This window comes from Nerophis lumbriciformis, linkage group LG01, assembly GCF_033978685.3.
Source record: "Nerophis lumbriciformis linkage group LG01, RoL_Nlum_v2.1, whole genome shotgun sequence".
Lineage (NCBI taxonomy): Eukaryota > Metazoa > Chordata > Actinopteri > Syngnathiformes > Syngnathidae > Nerophis > Nerophis lumbriciformis.
The window spans coordinates 5068710-5091500 of record NC_084548.2 but is presented as its reverse complement, the minus strand read 5'-3'; the positions used below and the strand labels follow the sequence as shown (position 1 = coordinate 5091500).

General features: G+C 41.8%; 1 protein-coding gene across 4 annotated transcripts in view; it reads left to right on the top strand.

Annotated features, from left to right (window-relative positions):
• plxnb1a (plexin b1a) overlaps positions 1–22791 on the top strand; it is a 303093-nt gene that overhangs the window by 147914 nt on the left and 132388 nt on the right. For all 4 annotated transcript variants that reach the window (XM_061973897.2, XM_061973889.2, XM_061973873.2 and 1 more), the window contains exons 2-5: positions 1790–1854; positions 4135–5005; positions 5077–5319; positions 14156–14338. In XM_061973897.2, the coding sequence (XP_061829881.2) occupies positions 4145–5005; positions 5077–5319; positions 14156–14338 (1287 nt within the window). In that variant the 5' untranslated portion in view covers positions 1790–1854; positions 4135–4144. The remainder of the gene's footprint in view (positions 1–1789; positions 1855–4134; positions 5006–5076; positions 5320–14155; positions 14339–22791) is intronic.

Sequence of the window (22791 nt, the reverse complement as noted above, 5' to 3'; positions counted from 1 at the left end):
TAGGTCTGGTGATAATGTTCCCCTTTAAGCCAGTCGAGTACAACTCCCCTGATTCCATACTTTTCCATTGTATTGATTAATATATCATGGTTAATTGTACCAAATGTTTTTTTTAGATCAATAAATATTCCCATTGGATATTGTTTCTTTTCTATGGCATTTGTGATTTCCTCTATTGTTTTAACTATTGCCATTGATGTAGATCTGTTTGATCTAAACCCATATTGACAGTCAGAGAGTAATTTATGCTTTTCTATAAATGCATCTTACCTGTTATTGAAGAGTTTTTCTAATATTTTAGAGAATTGTGGAAGTAAAGAGACAGGTCTATAGTTTGTGAAGTGGTGTTTGCTCCCAGTTTTAAACAGAGGTATAACTTTAGCTATTTTCATTTCATTTGGAAATGCGCCGGTTTGAAATGACAAATTACAGATATATGTTAATGGTTTTCATATCCCTGTAATTACCTTTTTCACCAATGCCATACTAAAGTCATTGGAGTCAGTAGATATTTTGTTCTTACATTTGTTTACAATATCCAACACTTCTTCTTCACCCATGTCAAGACTTGGTCCTGGGTGTTTGCTTTTCCGGGATGCAACAGAAAATTGGCTAGGGCGAGACGGGAATGTAAGTACATGATTTATTTAAACACTATATCTACAAAAACGAAAAGCGTGCACAGTGGCGGAGAAACGACTTGGCTATGAAAACAAATACTTGCACAAAGGCAGAAACTATGAACAACAAAAAACACTAACTGTGGCTTAATAAACAAAAACTTACTTGGCATGGAACCGGCATGAAAAAAGAGCAGCAAGGGTCATAAGGGTGTGTGGAGAGTGTGCAGAAGCATAAATGCGGGATGTCACCAGAAAGACAAACTGAAAACAATGAACTTAAATACTACAGACATGATTAACAAAAACAGGTGCGTGGCTCAAAACGTGAAACCGGTGCGTGACGTGACAGGGGAAAACTAATGGGTTGCTATGGTGACAAACGAGTGCACAATGAGTCCAAACGTGGAACAGGTGAAACTAATGGGTAATCATGGAAACAAGACAAGGGAGTGAAAAGCCAGAAACTAAAGAGTCCAATAACTAAACTAAACAAAACATGACTAAAACAAAACATGATTACACAGACATGACAACCCACTGCATTTAAAAACATAGAATTGGGATTTCTCTCCAACAATCCCTCCATATTTTTACCAGTTGTCCGTGGATCTGGGATTTTTTTCTGCACGTTCGGGTCAAATACTTACAAAGAATTTATTGAAGGCATTAGCCACATCTTCAATATTATCATTTTCTTTACCATCATTCTTGAAATACGTTGGATAGTTAATTGAAGAGGTACTGTTTCTTAACATCATGCACAAAAGTGCACTAATAGCTTGTTTTAAAATGTCTCTGACAATCTTGCACTTTCTGTTTGGAAATGACATGAATATTTGTGCCACTGCTTAATAACTGTTTCATTGACTTAGTTGTGATTTCCTTCTCTGCATGAAAGTTTAAAAGTAGCATATATTAATGCAGTATGAAGAAGAATGTTTTAATGTAGACACATAGAATCATCATACTGCTGTGATTATATGCATCAAGTGTTCTTCAAGGCTAAGGCAAAATATGGAGATATATATGGTGTATCGTGACATGGACTAAAAATATCGTGATATTAATAAAAGGCCATATCGCTCAGCCCTATGTGATACTGTCTTTGTCATGCAGCCTGCCTCTGTTAATGTCTAAAGAATGTTTTGTTGTGGTTATTTTGACAGAAAAAGAGAAGACATGGGACATGATTAGGTGGTGGAAGTCTTCATCTTAACAAAGATCATCAATGGTAAGACTGCTAATCTGTTTGCGTCATAGAATTATCACCACCATCTGTTTTTCTTTGTTTAACTTCCATCGTTAATGGATGGATGTTGCAATTTTACTCAGCTTGTTTCCAGTGTTAGCTGCTGCATTTGGGATAAGCTAATTTGCTTTTGTTTTTTGTTTTTTTACAGAATAACACTAAATACAAAACCCAAAAACCAGTGAAGTTGGCACGTTGTGTAAATGGTGAATGAAAACAAAATACAATGATTTACAAATCCTTTTCAACTTATATTCAATTGAATAGACTGCAAAAGACAAGATATTTAATGTTCCAACTGGAACACTTTGTTATTTTTTGCAAATATTAGCTCATTTGGAATTTGATGCCAGCAACATGTTACAAAAGATCTGGCACATGTGGCAAAAAAGACTGATAAACAGGTGAACAGACTAATTGGGAACAGGTGGGCGCCATGATTGGGTATAAAAGCAGCTTCCATGAAATGCTCAGTCATTCACAAACAAGGATTGGGCTAGCATCACCACTTTGTCAACAAATGCATGAGCAAATTGTCGAACAGTTTAAGAACAACATTTCTCAACCAGCTATTGCAAGGAATTCAGGGATTTCACCATCTACGGTCCGTAATATCATCAAAAGGTTCAGAGAATCTGGAGAAATTACTGCACGTAAGCCATGACATTACGGACCTTGGATCCCTCAGGCGGTACTGCATCAAAAAGCGACATCGGTGTGTAAAGGATATCACCACATGGGCTCAGGAACACTTCAGAAAACCACCGCAAGTAAAGTTAAAGTTAAAGTACCAATGATTGTCACACACACACACTAGGTGTGGTGAAATTATTCTCTGCATTTGACCCATCACCCTTGATCACCCCCTGGGAGGTGAGGGGAGCAGTGAGCAGCAGCAGTGGCCGCGCCCGGGAATCATTTTTGGTGATTTAACCCCCAATTCCAACCCTTGATGCTGAGTGCCAAGCAGGGAGGTAATGGGCCCCGTTTTTATAGTCTTTGGTATGACTCGGCCGGGGTTTGAACTCTGACCTACCGATCTCAGGGCGGAACACTCTAACCACTAGGCCACTGAGTAGGTGAAAACTACAGTTGGTTGCTACATCTGTAAGTGGCTTAAAACTCTGTAAGATGTAACTGAAAGATCATGATTTCTTAACTTAAAAGTCCATCATAATGCAAATGTGGAAAATGTAAGGAAAATATACCATCTCACTTTTGTGAGTATAGGCACTCAAAGGTCGCTTTTCAAGTTCTGGGGGTTTTCATGACCTCTTGAAGGGAAAACCTCCTGTTTCATAGACGTGATACCACATTGCACACCAAATCTGATTGTTTTGCCCTCAAGTGAATTTTAAAGCCTTATATAAGTTTTATAATGAAGGAAACACATGACGTAAGTGTCTATATTAGCTATAATAGCCTACTATCAACATTACTATATGTCACAGGCTGAAGCAAATCTTTGTTGACAGAAATGTTGAAATGTAATATTTATTCTACACATTTTTACAACATTAGAAACCATTAATAAATCAGAGGCTACTCAGAAGGTGAGATAATTCCTGGAAATGACTGGCTTAGAATGGCCAAAGGTATAGATGTGTGTGTCCAAGTTAAAGGAAACGGCAGGCTGTCTTCTTCTAATGGATTTATTACATTCTTTGGCAAGCTGGGTAATGTTTGCTGTGGTCTGGAACAACATGGCACCCAAACAAGTATAAGAAATGCAGCCAATATTACATACAAGATAACGTGTCATGAGACATGCAAAACTAAATTATAAACAAAGAGGATACAAGTACTTTGATTAGCTTGCAGTCATGCACTGACCAAATATGTCTGATTAGCACTCCAACAAGTCAATAACGTCAACAAAGCGCACCTTTGTGCATTCACGCACAGTATAAAACTTTTGGTGGACAAAATGAGACAAAGGAGTGAAAGATTTTACATGTAAACAAAACGATGTTCACCAAATGCTTTCATCAGTGAAGCATACACACAAACATATTAAACAGTGGACTTTCTAACAATTGGGAATGTTTTTGTGTCATGTTTGTCCTCAAACAAAAAAACATACTAAAACGAAAAAAATATTTCCCCCCATCTTTTTCCATTTTCAATCCTTTTTTAAAAATGCTCCAGGGAGCCACTAGGGTGGCACTAAAGAGCCGGGGGTTGCTTACCCCCGACTAGGCAAACAACTTTGCACACAACCAAGTTCAAGGTGTGTAACCTGACTGCTACTTTCCTCCACAGAATATCTGCCATGCTACATGGGAAGGCTCCAAACCCCTCCCTACTCTTGTTCCTTATCATCGTCATCATCCTTGCCTTAATACAAGCTCACTCCTACCCTAGTTTTTCCCGTGATGGCACAGAATTCCAGCACCTTGTCCTCCACCCAGACCCGTCCGTAGGCAAAGTCTACGTGGGTGCAAAGGACTACCTTTTCCAGCTGGATGGATTAGACGGACTGCGTCTGGAGCAAGAGGAGAAGACTGGTCCTGTAAGAGACAGCAAAGACTGCATTCCTCCTGTCTCGGATTCCAACTGTCCCCAGTCCAGAAGAACCAATAACCATAACAAGCTACTGCTGGTGGATCCGAATGCTTTAGAGCTGATCACCTGCGGCAGCGTTTACCAAGGAACTTGTCAGAAACGGAGCCTGACGTCGATCAGTGAGGTTCTTTTCTCCACCGAGAGGCCAGTGGACACGCAGTATGTGGCGGCGAATGATCCGTCTGTGTCAACTGTGGGGCTTGTGGTGGGGCTTCGAGATGGAGAAAGGACTGTGATGTATGTGGGCAGGGGATACACCGCCAGCCAGCCACCCATTTCCACCAGACACCTTTCATCCGAGCCTCTCTTTTCCTACGAGGAGACGGCCAAGCTGGCCGTCGCCGGGCGCCTGTCGGAGTACGACCACCACTTTGTGACCACGTTCACACGGCGGAGTTATGTCTACTTTTTGTTTTACCGGCGAGACATCAAGTCATCGTCCAGGGAGTACCAAACCTATGCTGCTAGAGTTTGCCTAGACGACACCTCTTACTATTCCTATGTGGAAGTACCGCTTGTTTGCCAATCTTCATCCTCTAGAGTGTACAACCTACTCCAAGCAGCACAGGTATTTAAATTCATCTGCCTTTAAACATAATTAGCTTCTTAGAAAGACTTACTTTCAATTTTCTCACACAGGTGGGTCACGGTAGAGACAGGGAGGGTGAGGAACTGTTGGGAGTCTTCTCCACCCGTGTCAGCTCAGCAAACCAACATCCGTTGGATGGCTCTGCTTTGTGCGTCTTCCCTTTGGATGAACTCGACAAGCATATCGACTCCACTAGAGACCTGTGTTACACCCAAGACGGCGTGGCGCAGGACGGAGGCGAAGTGGCCTACATAGAATACGAGGTCAAGTCCAGCTGTGCCAACCTACCCATGGTATGTACACTGCATCGTTCTTGCAACTTTAATCTAGCTACAGAAGAATTGCACACTGCGCCGTTTTCCACTTTGCGTGCTTGTAACAGCTCGCTAATAACTGAAAGCAAGCCCATCACCATTAATCATTCCCTGCTGTTCTCTTTTACCTGATGTGGATTGACTCAATTGGTTTCAGTGGGAAGAGAGAGTACACGTTGTAAAGAGTGCCGCCAAGCAAAAGGAAGGATGCTAGCATTAGCGAGATTAAACAGCATCTGCGTATGCAAGGAAGTGATTCTTGTAATGAGGCCACAGGACTGTAAAAGCCCAGATGCCCCAGAAGTAGCCAGCTGCAAGCTTTCAGTTGACCCCTTTGGCTGTCCGTGGACGCTCACATCTTTGTGGAGCCTCAGGATCGTTTTAATGGGATGCTTGCAAATCAGCCAATTCAAAGCAACTTGAAATCAGCTGCATTGCTATGTAATGAGATGTAATCAAGAGGAACAGGGTCACTTTTTGAAAATCAACAAAAGGACAGAGAATGAGAGGACAAAAGACCAGAAAATACAGAATATTATAATGATATAATTGAACATTTGGTTGATTGTGTGGATGCCATACTTGCCAACCTTGAGACCTCCGATTCCGGGAGGTGGGGGAGTGGGGGGTGGGGGGCGTGGAGCGTGGTTGGGGGCGTGGTTAAGATATATATATGTATATATATAAGAAATACTTGACTTTCAGTGAATTCTAGCTATATATATATATATATATATATCCATCCATCCATCCATCTTCTTCCGCTTATCCGAGATCGGGTCGCGGGGGCAGCAGCCTAAGCAGGGAAGCCCAGACTTCCCTCTCCCCAGCCACTTCGTCCAGCTCTTCCTGTGGGACCCCGAGGCGTTCCCAGGCCAGCCGGGAGACATAGTCTTCCCAACGTGTCCTGGGTCTTCCCCGCGGCCTCCTACCGGTCGGACGTGCCCTAAACACCTCCCTAGAGAGGCGTTCGGGTGGCATCCTGACCAGATGCCCGAACCAACTCATCTGGCTCCTCTCGATGTGGAGAAGCAGCGGCTTTACTTTGAGCTCCCCCCGGATGACAGAGCTTCTCACCCTATCTCTAAGGGAGAGCCCCGCCACCCGGCGGAGGAAACTCATTTCGGCCGCCGCTTGTACCCGTGATCTTGTCCTTTCGGTCATAACCCAAAGCTCATGACCATAGGTGAGGATGGGAACGTAGATCGACCGGTAAATTGAGAGCTTTGCCTTCCGGCTCAGCTCCTTCTTCACCACAACGGATCGATACAGCGTCCGCATTACTGAAGACGCCGCACCGATCCGCCTGTCGATCTCACGATCCACTCTTCCCTCACTCGTGAACAAGACTCCGAGGTACTTGAACTCCTCCACTTGGTATATATATATATATATATATATATATATATATATATATATATATATATATATATATATATATATATATATATATATATATATATAAATAAATAAATAAAAGAAATACTTGAATTTCAGTGTTCATTTATTTACACATATACACACACACAACACTCATCTACTCATTGTTGAGTTAAGGGTTGAGTTGTCCATCCTTGTTCTATTCTCTGTCACTATTTCAGAACACACACATTATACAAATATACATTATAAAATCAATAAGAAAACGGGAGCTCTAATTTGGGAGTCTGAATTAGGATCAGAAGTTCCTATATAAACATTGGGCACTCACGTCGCCTTTTTGTATTGATTACCGCAGCTGTGCACTGGATTCATTCACAAATACAAACTACAACTCACAAACACTTTAGAGTTAGGCTCCACCATCAGAATGTGTACTTAAACTTATAAAGATCACATGGATATTATTCAGTGAGTTGATTCACCAAAACTAACCTGTTATACAGGAGGAAAAAGCACACAGGACGTTTCAATTGTTCACAGATTGGTCGCGCTCATCAGAATGACAAGACACTTCCGGTCTGCAGGTGATAGCATTCAATTGGGAAGAAACGCCCTACTGCCCCCTACTGACCAATGTGAATACTGATAAATGTGTAATGACAGCTCCAAAAACGAATTCAAACCACAAAATAAAATAAATAAATCAACACAAAAATGTGACACATTATGGGTGGGTCACATATGCATGTACAGTAGATGGCAGTATTGTCATGTTTAAGAGTGTCACAACATTGCTGTTTACGGCAGACGAACTGCTTTACGGGGGACAAAAACTTGACTGCTGTTGTTGTGTGTTGTTACCGCGCTGGGAGGACGTTAATGAAACTGCCTAACAATAAACCCACATAAGAAACTAAGAACTCGCCCTCGATCATTAGCTGTTTATATGGTGGGAAAGCGGACGTGAGAACAGGCTGTCAACACGTCACTCAGGTCCGCATGGAGCTGGAGGGGGCGTGGCCTCCAGCTCCGCCTGAATTTCGGGAGATTTTCGGGAGAAAATTTGTCCCGGGAGGTTTTCGGGAGAGGCGCTGAATTCCGGGAGTCTCCCGGAAAATCCGGGAGGGTTGGCAAGTATGGTGGATGCAAGTACGACAAAATGGAGTGCACTAACTTAAATGCCATCAGAGCAGTGTTTATTGTCTAAACACGTTTCATGTTTGAAGAAAGAGTGTAAACTGACTCTTACACTCCTGAACTTCTGCATTCAAAAGGCAGAACGGTTGTCAAAACATGCACCTCTACTTGCCTACGCTATTCTTTTTCTGACAAATATACCACATGGTGCCGCTGATATTAAATCCCGAAGCTTGACCCACAAATATCGGATTGACTTGAAATTTCTCACACAGCTCAATGTTCCCTAAATACCACCCTCTGTTAATTGGATGTTTAGCCCTATCAACACACAATTCAGTACCATTATTGGACTGACAAGTACGTCACATTTGAGCAGGATTGGTTGAAACTAGGGATGTCCGATAATGGCTTTTTTCAAATCAAATCAAATCAACTTTATTTATAAAGCACATTTAAAATTTACCACAGGGGTAGCCAAAGTGCTGTACAATGGACAGGTTAAAAGATAAAACGAGTACCGAGCAAACAACACAACACAAACAGAACACGATAAAAAAATAAATAAATAAAAATAGAATAAATAAAAACATAAAAACATAAAAAAAAGGTTCACAGCAGGTGTATTATGGGGCGCCATTGCAGGATGGATATCACTCAGTGTTAAAAGCCATGGAATACAAGTATGTTTTTAAGAGAGATTTAAAAACAGGAAGAGAGGAGGCTTGTCTAACACTCAGAGGTAGGTCGTTCCAGAGCTTGGGAGCAGCAGCGGCGAAAGCTCTGTCACCTCTAAGCTTCAGCCTTGTGTCAGGGACCGTCAACAGCAGCTGATCGGCTGATCTTAAGGATCGGGTGGGGCAGTAAGGCTGAAGGAGGTCGGAGAGATTTTTGCCGATATTCCGATATTGTCCAACTCTTAATTACCGATACCGATATCAACCGATACGGATGTATACAGTCGTGGAATTAACACATTATTATGCCTAATTTGGACAACCAGGTATGGTGAAGATAAGGTCCTTTTTTTAAAATTTTTTATAAAATAAGATAAATAAATTTAAAACATTTTCTTGAATAAAAAAGAAAGTAAAACAATATAAAAACAGTTACATAGAAACTAGTAATTAATGAAAATGAGTAAAATGAAGTGTTAAAGGTTAGTACTATTAGTGGACCAGCAGCACGCACAATCATGTGTGCTTACGGACTGTATCCCTGCAGACTGTATTGATATATATTGATATATAATGTAGGAACCACAATATTAATAACAGAAAGAAAAATCCCTTTTGTGTAAATTAGTGTGAATGGGGGAGGGAGGTTTTTGGGTTGGTGCACTAATTGTAAGTGTATCTTGTGTTTATTATGTTGATGTAATTAAAAAAAACAAACGATACCGATAATTAAAAAAAACAAAAACGATAATTTCCGATATTACATTTTAAAGCATTTAACGGCCGATAATATCGATATTATCGGACATCTCTAGTTGAAACAGATGGCCACCATCAGGCGAAATGTCTTTGCAGGGGCCCGGGCAGTACTTGGCCATAAGTCATTGACTATTTGACAAACTCAAGGCCAGGGATCCAGATCTGGCCCGTCTTATCGTTGTATGTGGCCTGCGAAAGCCTGGAAATAATGTATATCAATAAAACACTTCAAAACATATTACCGTATTTTTTGGACTATAAGTGGCAGTTTTTTTCATAGTTTGGCCGACTTATACTCAGGAGCGACTTATGTGTGAAATTATTAACACATTAGCGTAAAATATCAAATAATATTATTTAGCTCTTTCACGTAAGAGACTAGACGTCTAAGATTTCATGGGATTTAGCGATTAGGAGTGACAGATTGTTTGGTAAACGTATAGCATGTTCTATATGTTATAGTTATTTGAATGACTCTTACCATAATATGTTACGTTAACATACCAGTTGGTTATTTATGCCTCATATAACGTACACTTATTCAGCCTGTTGTTCACTATTCTTGATTTATTTTAAATTGCCTTTCAAATGTCTATTCTTGCTGTTGGGTTTTATCAAATAAATTTCCCCCAAAAATGCGACTTATACTCCAGTGCGACTTGTATACATATTTTTTTCCTTCTTTATTATGCATTTTCGGCCGGTGCGACTTATACTCCAGTGCGCATACTTGCCAACCCTCCCGAATTTTCCGGGAGACTCCCGAAATTCAGCGCCTCTCCCGAAAACCTCCCGGGACAAATATTCTCCCGAAAATCTCCCGATTTTCAGCCGGAACTGGAGGCCACGCCCCCTCCAGCTCCATGCGGATCTGAGTGAGGACAGCCTTTTTTCATGACGGGAGGACAACAGGGTGACAAGAACTAAATCATCCAGACTAGAGATAAATTGTATTATTATGTTTATCTTACCTAAAAACAAATATATTTATTAATTAAAAAACAAGATCGAGAGGAGCCAGATGAGGTGGTTCGGGCATCTGGTCAGGATGCCACCCGAACGCCTCCCTAGGAAGGTGTTTCGGGCACGTCCGACCGGTAGGAGGCCACGGGGAAGACCCAGGACACGCTGGGAAGACTATGTCTCCCGGCTGGCCTGTGAACGCCTCGGGATCCCCCGGGAGGAGCTGGACGAAGTGGCTGGGGAGAGGGAAGTCTGGGCTTCCCTGCTGCCCCCGCGACCCGACCTCGGATAAGCGGAAGAAGATGGATGGATGGATGGAATTAAAAAACAAACAAAAAATACAAATACATTTTTACTATATTTTGCTAAAAACATCAAAATTAATTGTATTTTTATTTGTATTTTTTCTGACTCCTTATTACATCCAGCCATAGAATTATACATTAAAATAAACATATTTGAAATAATTAATTTTAAATGATCATAATTAATTTAAAATGACCATATTTAATTATTAAAATAATTGCTTGCTTATCAACAACTTTAGCATTTTATTCATTACATTTTGAAGCTCTCAGAAGCCAAGTTATGTTATATTCCTTAAGATTTATTTATGCAAGTTTGAAGTATCAATTATCTAAACACAGTTTTGTTTGCATATTTTCAGGATGTAAATATATATATATATATATATATATTATATATATATATATATATATATATATATATATATATATATGAAATACTTGACTTGGTGAATTCTAGCTGTCAATATACTCCTCCCCTCTTAACCACGCCCCCAACCACGCCCCCGCCCCCCACCTCCCGAAATCGGAGGTCTCAAGGTTGGCAAGTATGCCAGTGCGACTTGTATACATATTTTTTTCCTTCTTTATTATGCATTTTCGGCAGATGCGACCGACTTATACTCTGAAAAATACGGTAATTCTTTCAATTTTGACATTGCATGTCTTTTAACTTTTAACATTACTATTCTATGATCATGCAACAAACATATGACCTCATATACCAAAATGTGTGTTTTGTTGAAATTTTTATAAATACTTAAATGTCTGCGTGTTACCCTAACTAATGATTTCAAAGCAAATTATCCATCAATTTGTGTGAAAAAAAATATTATCAAAGGCATACAGTAGACAATTGTGTAATACAGGCATGTAATTTTTCCGTCTAAAGTCGGAATTCCGTCTTTTTTAATCTCGGGAAAAAAATAATAATTTTCTCCCGTTTTTCCGTTTTTTTTTTCCGACCCTAAATCAAGATTCGAGACGTAGTTTATATTACGCTGTAGTTGATTGGTCGACATGTTCCTTGTGACCAATCAGGACATCTGTTATGAATGATGACGTTAATAACGTCATCATTCATAATGGTTATTACCGCGGTCGGTTCTCGAGAGAAAGGACGCTTTACGAGTAAAAGAAATTGATAAACATGTCAAAAATAAGTTTCGATGGGACTGCATGGAAAGGGAAATCACTGATACTGTTGGGAAGAAGGAAGTTACGACTTTGTTCGGTGATTTTATTCGGAAAATCGATCGTCCCGGAAAGGTTTTGTGCAGGTGGTGTCATGATAATACTGACTATGGATCACGAGGTTTCAAGGCTTTGGAAGTACATGCGAAACGCCAAAAACATATGAAACAACTTGAAGCAAGGTATGTTCTATTAATGATGTTTTCATGTCTTTAAACACTAAAATATTTTCATACCTGCCAACTACTCCGGTTTTCCCGTAATTAGTACGGTTTTCATCAACCTATTCCGGGTTACGGTTGCAGTGATAAAAAATACGGTTTTTCATTAATTAAAAATATATATTTTTTAAAAAGTTTTATTCACGAAATCGCGTAACAACAATCACAATCGACACTGCTTCCCGTAACTTCCTATCGAGCCATTCCGAATGCCATGCGCGAGGCTATTTATAGCACCGCTGCCAAGCACGAGGCACCTGTTGCCCATTGTTTCCAAACGAGCGAACGATCGTGGAATCAGCCGGAGAAAAATCGCAAACGAGTCTTAAACCCAAAAGAAAACTGCAGTCATTCCGTGAAGAATATTCAAAAGCCTATCCGGGAATAATTATCCGTTCCAAAAAGGGTGAAAACTACGCGAATTGCACCTTGTGCAGACAAGATTTTTCGATCGGACACGGAGGAATTAGCGATGTAAAAGACCACGTTGGGACAAAAAAACACAAGTCTAATGCCGTTGCTAAATTTGGATTTTAGCCACATAAAGGTAATGACACCAATGTTATCTATTGGAATTGTTTAGTACTGTTATACTGTTAAAAGTGTTTATACTATTTATGCTTTCAAGTCCAAGTTGAAGAAATCTTGTTAAATGTTGACAGCATCCATCCATCCATTTTCTACCGCTTATTCCCTTTGGGGTCGCGGGGGGCGCTGGAGCCTATATCAGCTACAATCGGGCGGAAGGCGGGGTACACCCTGGACAAGTCGCCACCTCATCGCAGGGCCAACACAGATAGACAGACAACATTCACACTCAAACTACCAAAATACAGAAGTATGTCCTTAATATTTTTGCAGTGCTATTTCTGTTGAAAAGTTAAAATGATTACATTAGAGATGTGATGTGCTACTTTTCAAGTGTCTGATGGCTTAAATTAATTTTCATTAATTTTTCATATTTTGAATTCTTTTGAAAGGCTTACAAAAAAACGACATTTGAATTGTAATTCCATGCTATTGACAGGACTATTAATTTTAATGAAGTTAGCTTACCATGTTTACAGTATGATAATTGTGATAGAAATGTGAATTTTAGGCACAGAATATTTTTTACAATTGAACAAGGCAGTAGATTATACAAGCTTGGACAGAAAGTTAATAATGACACCAATTTTTTTTTTAATGGAATTGTTTAGTACTGTTTTACCATTTGTTTACTGTAAAAAGTGTTTATACTGTTTATACTTTCAATCAACAAATTGAAGTCTTGTGAAAGGTTGACAGGATAACTGGCATTAACTGTCAAAATAATTTCAAACTATTGAAGTTAGCTTACAGAATAAACATGTCAATCAACCCATATGATTTTTGCTGTAATTTTTTTGTTTTGAAAAGTCACTGTGACTGATAGAAAAGTGATGGTTTTAGCAACATTTTAACCTGTCTGAATGCAATCGATCATTTTGCGTCGGGGGGCCTGAACCCCCCACCAGGACTTTGTCCTGGACTCTGGCTAATAGGTTTTTCTGATTTCAAAAGTTGGCAGGTATGTATTTTCTTCAAATGGTGCTGTCTTTGTTCATTTTAGCATGTTAAATTGGTGAAAAACCAGGAGCTTCGGGGGGCGTCGCCCCCCTTGTCCCCCCACCAGGGCACCGCCCTGGACTCCCGGAAATTTTTTCAGTCTTTTTCATTGTGGTCAAATCACATGCCTGGTAATAATATCATGAGGTGTTATACATTCATTTACAGTATATACCGTGTATCCTTTTTAGTGTCGTGACTAAGCTTGAACTGACTTCGGGTGCGAGGCGGGGTACACCCGAGACTAGTCACCAACCAGCCAGTCGCGGCGATTATACATTGATATTCATTTATTCATTGACCTACTCCTTATTATACACAATATTCAAACAAGTTTGACACGTCCTGGTCCAATAAGAACTTTGAGCATATCTGTAATACATTTTTCCCAGCATACCCTTCAAAGCATTTTGAGCACAACCCAATGTTGACATCCCATGAATCATTATTCCGCACAACCAGCATGGAAACAGGAGTTTAGAACATCCTCCCTCATTCCATTAAACATACTCTGGTTCAAATATGTGGTGTTGTGATAGAACAAAACTGACCAAGGATCAACCCTACCATTAACATGTCTATGTTGCAGAACACCCTTCAGGCATATCCCTGTGGCTCCGACCACACCCCGAGTCCAATGGCAAGCCGGGTGCCTCTGGTAGCCACGGCCGTGTGGCAAACCTTGTCCACCCACCTCACAGCTGTGGCTGTCAACGTCCGTGAAGACCACAGCATCGCCTTCCTGGGAGACTCCAAGGGGACGCTGCACAAGGTGTGACCACGGACTGACATTTGCATTTGGCATTTAACATGGAAAAAATCCCATTTAACATGAAAACTGTATCCAAATTTGTATCATTAAAGGGGAACATTATCACAATTTCAGAATGGTTAAAACCATTAAAAATCAGTTCCCAGTGGCTTATTATATTTTTTTCAAAATTTTACCCATCACGCAATATCCCTAAAAAAAAAAGCTTCAAAGTGCCTGATTTTAACCATCGTTATATACACCCGTCCAGTTTCCTGTGACGTCACATAGTGATGCCAATACAAACAAACATGGCGGAAAGAACAGCAAGCTATACAGTGTTTCCCACAGGACAGGCATCTATTTGTGGTGGTGTGGTCGGGTGGCGGGGGGGTGGGGAGGGGCAGCGGCGATGACCAAGAAGAACGCGGAGTTGGAATATAATTACAACATTTTATGTACATATTTATATACAGATTTGAACAATTAGTGATTCACTGAAATATATTTATTAATTGTGGTTCTTACAAAAAATATATCTTATAAAATGTCTCTTAAAGCTCTGCCCCTTTAATTAGTGAATACTAAATAATTTAACTTTGGCCTACAACCATATTATTTACCAGCAACATGAAGTGAAACAGAGGCAGAGGTGTCCTGCCACAGTCAGTCAACCTCCTCCTCCTGCTGCTGCTGAACAGGTCGCACCTGTGGTCCGGACTGTAGGCCTACCTCCTCTCCAAGTCGAGCCCTTTTCGGCCGTTGAAAATATTTTTCTATACTCATCTGTGTGAAGGAGTGAACATCCAACATTAGAATTTATTACTAATGAGCAGAACCGCTCTATGTACAGTGCCGTCTAACCTTAAGCGGCAGCAGCTCAACACATGCAGGGTTCAACATTAAGGTTTTTTTCTACTTGCCTGACTTCTCAAATCTACTTGCCCCAATATTTTTACTTGTCCTGCCGAGGTTTTTTTCTGGCTGTGTAGTGCTCATGGCTTATATCTTACTAAAATTCTTTCCGTTGACTATTTACAACACTACACAGTAATTATTATTATTATTATTATCTATAATTACATTTAAATGGCATTGCATACATGTAAAATTAAATGCTATTTCACATTATTTGACCAGTAGCAGTTACACCCATCTGAACAGGTCAGCCACCTGTTTAAAGCCCGATCACAGTTGAAATCTTGAAATGAAGGGCCTTTAATGGCCAAAACATTAACCTGGACAACATTTTAACAGCTGGTTGGCTCAGATTTTATTATTTTCATTGCATTCACATGCTGCAGTGGACAGTGGACACTTTAGCTTCAGTCCATGTGTGTTTATTGACAACAGGGTTATAACCTGGACACGTTAGCTCGTCGGTATGAAAACAGGTGATTGTTATTACGTGCGTCTGCCCCGGACCCCGAGTCAAACAGCGGCGGTGTTAATGAAGCAGCGTCAGGCTGCTCACCGTCAGTGAAACGCTCGGTGAAATCGCGGATTAACGTTAAATATATGACGAGCCGCGAGCGATGCAGCTATAACCTATCTACCTATAACACCTGTAAAAATGAAGCAATGCTACCACGCTAGCCGGCTATGAGCCACCAAGCTGCTAACTATCGCCAAAAGGCACCATTTAAGTTTTTTCCCCATGGCATCCTGGATCAAGGCTTTCAGCAGCTTTTGGACGTTTGAGGTAGAAACGTAGGAAGCGCCATCATTATGAAAAGTAGCCGGCGAGTATTTTGATCCCGTCCGTCCCTCTTCTTCTTCTTCTTCTTCTTCTTCTGGCCCACCAGGTGAATTAAGTGCTATTGGCGGAGTTACAATGCATAGTAGGCTACCGCCACCTACTGCACCGGAGGTGTAACTACAAGGTACATTCACAGACAGTCCCATTGCTTTTATGAGCGGTCGAGCGAGTCAAAAGCCGAAAAATCCATTTGTGGCGGACGTAATTCTTTCGTGGCGGGCCGCCACAAATAAATGAATGTGTGGGAAACACTGCTATAGCGACATTAGCTCGGATTCAGAATCGGATTTCAGCGGCTTAAGCGATTCAACAGATTACGCATGTATTGAAACGGGTGGTTGTAGTGTGGAGGCAGGTAGCGAAAACGAAATTGAAGAAGAAACTGAAGCTATTGAGCCATATCGGTTTGAACCGTATGCAAGCGAAACCGACAAAAACGACACGACAGCCAGCGACACGGGAGAAAGCGAGGACGAATTCGGCGATCGCCTTCTAACCAACGATTGGTATGTGTTTGTTTGGCATTAAAGGAAATTAACAACTATGAACTAGGTTTACAGCATATGAAATACATTTGGCAACAACATGCACTTTGAGAGTGCAGACAGCCCAGTTTTCATCAATTAATATATTCTGTAGACATACCCTCATCCGCGCTCTTTTCCTGAAAGCTGATCCGTCCAGTTTTGGAGTTGATGTCAGCAGGCCAGGGAAGCTAGGGTCGATAGGGGGTTTAGCTCGCTCGTCTGCGGGAACAAACTGCCGCCATTGCTTGCCGTGCTACCGAGGTCCTTTGTCCCTGAATTGCTCACACACTCCGGCAGATTCAATGGGGGTCTGGCGGCAGATTTCTTTGACTTTATCGTTGGAAACGCATCTGCTTTGAGTGTCGCAGGATATATCCACACATTCTTGCCATCTCTGTCGTAGCATAGCTTTCGTCGGTAAAGTGTGCGGAACAAATTTCTTGCCACTTTCGCAACTTTGGGCCACTGGTGCAACTTGAATCCGTCCCTGTTCGTGTTGTTACACCCTCCGACAACACACCGACGAGGCATGATGTCTCCAAGGTACGGAAAAACAGTCGAAAAAAACGGAAAATAACAGAGCTGATTTGACTCGGTGTTTGAGAAAATGGCGGATTGCTTCCCGCTCCGAGAGCGAATATTAGAAAGGTGTTTAATTCGCCAAAATTCACCCATTTAGAGTTCGGAAATCGGTTAAACAAATATATGGTCTTTTTTCTGCAACATCAAGGTATATATTGACGCTTACATAGGTCTGGTGATAATGTTCCCCTTTAAATTGAATTTACTGTGTGTATTTGTGGAAAATTCAACTTTTTAGGCCTTTATATGTTGTATGCGCTCCTAAAAGCATCCACACACACAAATACCCACCTTGCACCTGATAAAACATTTGCAACAAATGCCAGCTATTCCATCCAACTGAAAGATTCCAGTCATTCCAACCGACTTTAACAGATTCACAGGCTCAGCATAGCAACATATTCCTGTGTCCAATCCATTAGTTTTTCCTTGCGCAGCAGCTTGTGATGGTTGGCCACTAGGATGCGATGCATTTTTCAGCTAATACCACAAGACTAAAACAACCTTCGGGTTTGGAAAAGTGTTCTCCAGAAATGTGCGTGACGGTAAGCCAACGTTGTGGTCGGTTGTCACCACATGTAGAGATCCCTTTGACATCCATCGGATAAGCATTCAAATAGGAACACTGTATTTCATAAATCATAATGATATTCGTATTAAAAAATCTACATGAATACCTCCAAACCACCAAGCATTACAGAGACGTTTCCATTGCCATTATGCACTGAGTGCCTCTCCATAATGGGGATTCTGACTCTTCCGGACGGAGAGAGGCATCTACTAATCTCATAAACATGAAGTAACTTGAGAGTTTGAAGTGCCTCGGAATCACTTGAAACCAAAGGTGTCCGACTTGTGCTTTATATTGAATTTGGCAGGGTGCTAATAGCATTCATGTCCACTTCTATTGCGATCCTGCACAAGTGTGATTGGGTTTGGGTTTGAGCTGCATGTTTAGGTAGATGCTCATTTTATTCAATATCTACCTGTCTACCTGCCCACCTACCTACAGTTGTACCTTGTTACCTATCTACCTACTTGTCTACCTGCCCCACATACAGGTAAAAGCCAGTAAATTAGAATATTTTGAAAAACGTGATTTATTTCAGTAATTGCATTCAAAAGGTGTAACTTGTACATTATATTTATTCATTGCACACAGACTGATGCATTCAAATGTTTATTTCATTTAATTTTGATGATTTGAATTGGCAACAAATGAAAATCCAAAATTCCGTGTGTCACAAAATTAGAATATTACTTAAGGCTAATACAAATAAGGGATTTTTAGAAATGTTGGCCAACTGAAAAGTATGAAAATGAAAAATATGAGCATGTACAATACTCAATACTTGGTTGGAGCTCCTTTTGCCTCAATTACTGCGTTAATGCGGCGTGGCATGGAGTCGATGAGTTTCTGGCACTGCTCAGGTGTTATGAGAGCCCAGGTTGCTCTGATAGTGGCCTTCAACTCTTCTGCGTTTTTGGGTCTGGCATTCTGCATCTTCCTTTTCACAATACCCCACAGATTTTCTATGGGGCTAAGGTCAGGGGAGTTGGCGGGCCAATTTAGAACAGAAATACCATGGTCCGTAAACCAGGCACGGGTAGATTTTGCGCTGTGTGCAGGCGCCAAGTCCTGTTGGAACTTGAAATCTCCATCTCCATAGAGCAGGTCAGCAGCAGGAAGCATGAAGTGCTCTAAAACTTGCTGGTAGACGGCTGCGTTGACCCTGGATCTCAGGAAACAGAGTGGACCGACACCAGCAGATGACATGGCACCCCAAACCATCACTGATGGTGGAAACTTTACACTAGACTTCAGGCAACGTGGATCCTGTGCCTCTCCTGTCTTCCTCCAGACTCTGGGACCTCGATTTCCAAAGGAAATGCAAAATTTGCATGGTTGGGTGATGGTTTGGGGTGCCATGTCATCTGCTGGTGTCGGTCCACTCTGTTTCCTGAGATCCAGGGTCAACGCAGCCGTCTACCAGCAAGTTTTAGAACACTTCATGCTTCCTGCTGCTGACCTGCTCTATGGAGATGGAGATTTCAAGTTCCAACAGGACTTGGCGCCTGCACACAGCGCAAAATCTACCCGTGCCTGGTTTACGGACCATGGTATTTCTGTTCTAAATTGGCCCGCCAACTCCCCTGACCTTAGCCCCATAGAAAATCTGTGGGGTATTGTGAAAAGGAAGATGCAGAATGCCAGACCCAAAAACGCAGAAGAGTTGAAGGCCACTATCAGAGCAACCTGGGCTCTCATAACACCTGAGCAGTGCCAGAAACTCATCGACTCCATGCCACGCAGCATTAACGCAGTAATTGAGGCAAAAGGAGCTCCAACCAAGTATTGAGTATTGTACATGCTCATATTTTTCATTTTCATACTTTTCAGTTGGCCAACATTTCTAAAAATCCCTTTTTTGTATTAGCCTTACACAATATTCTAATTTTGTGACACACAGAATTTTGGATTTTCATTTGTTGCCACTTCAAATCATCAAAATTAAATGAAATAAACATTTGAATGCATCAGTCTGTGTGCAATGAATAAATATAATGTACAAGTTACACCTTTTGAATGCAATTACTGAAATAAATCAAGTTTTTCAAAATATTCTAATTTACTGGCTTTTACCTGTACCTACCTACTAGAGATGCGCGGTTTGCGGGTACAACCGCGGAGTCCGCGGATCGGGCGGATGAAATTAAAAAAAAAAAGATTTTATCCGCGCGCGGGTCGGGTCGGGCGGATTAATTAGATATTTTTTTATTTATTTTTTTTTTGCGGGTGGCAGTTAAACCAATTGGGAAATATATATACATAGTTAAATGTTGTTACCCACATACGAAAAACGAGCAGGCACCTGCTGCATATGCCACAACAGAAGAAAAAAAAGAAAAGAGATGGACACTTTTACGGAGCGGAGAAGGGACGCCGGTACCGAGGCCCCTTCCCCCGAGAGGGCCCCACCGGGAGCCGTAGCTGAGGCGATCCGCGAGAAGGGCCCGACGCACGTCCAGGGTCACTACCGCGCCCACCGCACCGACACCCCGCCTCGTCCGCCTTCGCCGCGGCCGGCGTCACGCGCAGCAGGTAAGCAGCTTACCTGCCCGCCACCCCCGTGGCCGGGGGCTCGTAACATGGGTCACTGCGCCCGCGCAGCTTACCTGCCCGCCACCCCTGTTGCCGGGGGCGCGTAACAGGGGTCACTCCGCGCGCAGTGCGCTCACGAAAGGGGTGGGGCTCACCCTGGTTGATATAGACAGCAGGACGGTGGCCATGGAAGTCGGAACCCGCTAAAGAGTGTGTAACAACCCACCTGCCGAATCAACTAGCCCTGAAAATGGATGGCGCTGGAGCGTGGGCCCATACCTGGCCGTCGCCGGCAGCGAGACGCGCTTGGAGGTGCGCTCAGCGCGGCTCCCATATGATTGCGCACTGGTGTGCGTCTGGGTCGTGACAGCGTGGCACGCGAAAGTCTGTGCTGCATTGGATCAGTCTCCTTTCTTTAACAGGCAAAAGCTTTATAACCTCACCATACCTGCCAACTTTTGAAATCAGAAAAACCTAGTAGCCAGGGTCCAAGGGCCGCAGGCCCCGGTAGGTCCAGGACAAAGTCCTGGTGGAGGGTTCAGGGCTTCGCCCCCCGACGCAAAATGATTATTAGCATTCAGACAGGTTAAAATGTTGCTAAAACCATCACTTTTCTATCAGTCACAGTGACTTTTCAAAACAAAAATATTACAGCAAAAATCATATGGGTTGATTGACATGTTTATTCTGTAAGCTAACTTCAATAGTTTGAAATTATTTTGGCAGTTAATGCCAGTTATCCTGTCAACCTTTCACAAGACTTCAATTTGTTAATTGAAAGTATAAACAGTACAAACACTTTTTACAGTAAACAAATGGTAAAACAGTACTAAACAATTCCATAAAAAAAAAAATTGGTGTCATTATTAACTTTCTGTCCAAGTTTGTATAATCTACTGCCTTGTTCAATTGTAAAAAATATTCTGTGCCTAAAATTCACATTTCTATCACAATTATCATACTGTAAACATGGTAAGCTAACTTCATTAAAATTAATAGTCCTGTCAATAGCATGGAATTACAATACAAATGTAGTTTTTTTGTAAGCCTTTCAAAAGAATTCAAAATATGAAAAATTAATGAAAATTAATTTAAGCCATCAGACACTTGAAAAGTGGCACATCACATCTCTAATGTAATCATTTGAACTTTTCAACAGAAATAGCACTGCAAAAATATTAAGGACATACTTCTGTATTTTGGTAGTTATGCTGTCAACATTTAACAAGATTTCTTCAACTTGGACTTGAAAGCATAAATAGTATAAACACTTTTAACAGTATGTCGTGCTGTGAAATACAGCCGACAGGATTGCGCACCAAACACGAAGCAAGGCCAAAGTGCATGGTGCAGGAGAACAAAGGACTTCTTTCATTTAAGGTTTGTGATAAACCATCAAACTCATTCGTTAAAAGGACTCTATATTAATATAAAGCGAATTTTTCTGGACATTATCATGCAAGAAAAGTTTATTTTTGGGACCGCGATCACCGCGTAATGATTTTTAAAGGTTGCATTACAAACATTTAACTGTCCCATGTGATCAGCCAGTGCGATTGGAAATCCATGCTCAATTATTGCCTCCGTAAATAAAACTTCGGGCGGGTGCGGGCGGATGGCGGGCGGGTGCAGTTCTGATCAAACGTTACATCGGGTGGATGGCGGATGGTTGACGACTTTCTGACGCGGTTGCGGATGAAATAAATTGCCTATCCGCGCATCTCTACTACCTACCATGAATTGATTAACGTGGACCCCGACTTAAACAAGTTGAAAAACGTATTCAGGTGTTACCATTTATTGGTCAATTGTACGAAATATGTACTGTACTGTGCAATCTACCGGAGGGTGTGTTCTAACTATCGTGGGATCACACTCCTCAGCCTTCCCGGTAAGGTCTATTCAGGTGTACTGGAGAGGAGGCTACGCCGGATAGTCGAACCTCGGATTCAGGAGGAACAGTGTGGTTTTCGTCCTGGTCGTGGAACTGTGGACCAGCTCTATACTCTCGGCAGGGTCCTTGAGGGTGCATGGGAGTTTGCCCAACCAGTCTACATGTGTTTTGTGGACTTGGAGAAGGCATTCGACCGTGTCCCTCGGGAAGTCCTGTGGGGAGTGCTCAGAGAGTATGGGGTATCGGACTGTCTGATTGTGGCAGTCCGCTCCCTGTATGATCAGTGCCAGAGCTTGGTCCGCATTGCCGGTAGTAAGTCCGACACGTTTCCAGTGAGGGTTGGACTCCGCCAAGGCTGCCCTTTGTCACCCATTCTGTTCATAACTTTTATGGACAGAATTTCTAGGCGCAGTCAAGGCGTTGAGGGGATCTGGTTTGGTGGCTGCAGGATTAGGTCTCTGCTTTTTGCAGATGATGTGGTCCTGATGGCTTCATCTGGCCAGGATCTTCAGCTCTCACTGGATCGGTTCGCAGCTGAGTGTGAAGCGACTGGGATGAGAATCAGCACCTCCAAGTCCGAGTCCATGGTTCTCGCCCGGAAAAGGGTGG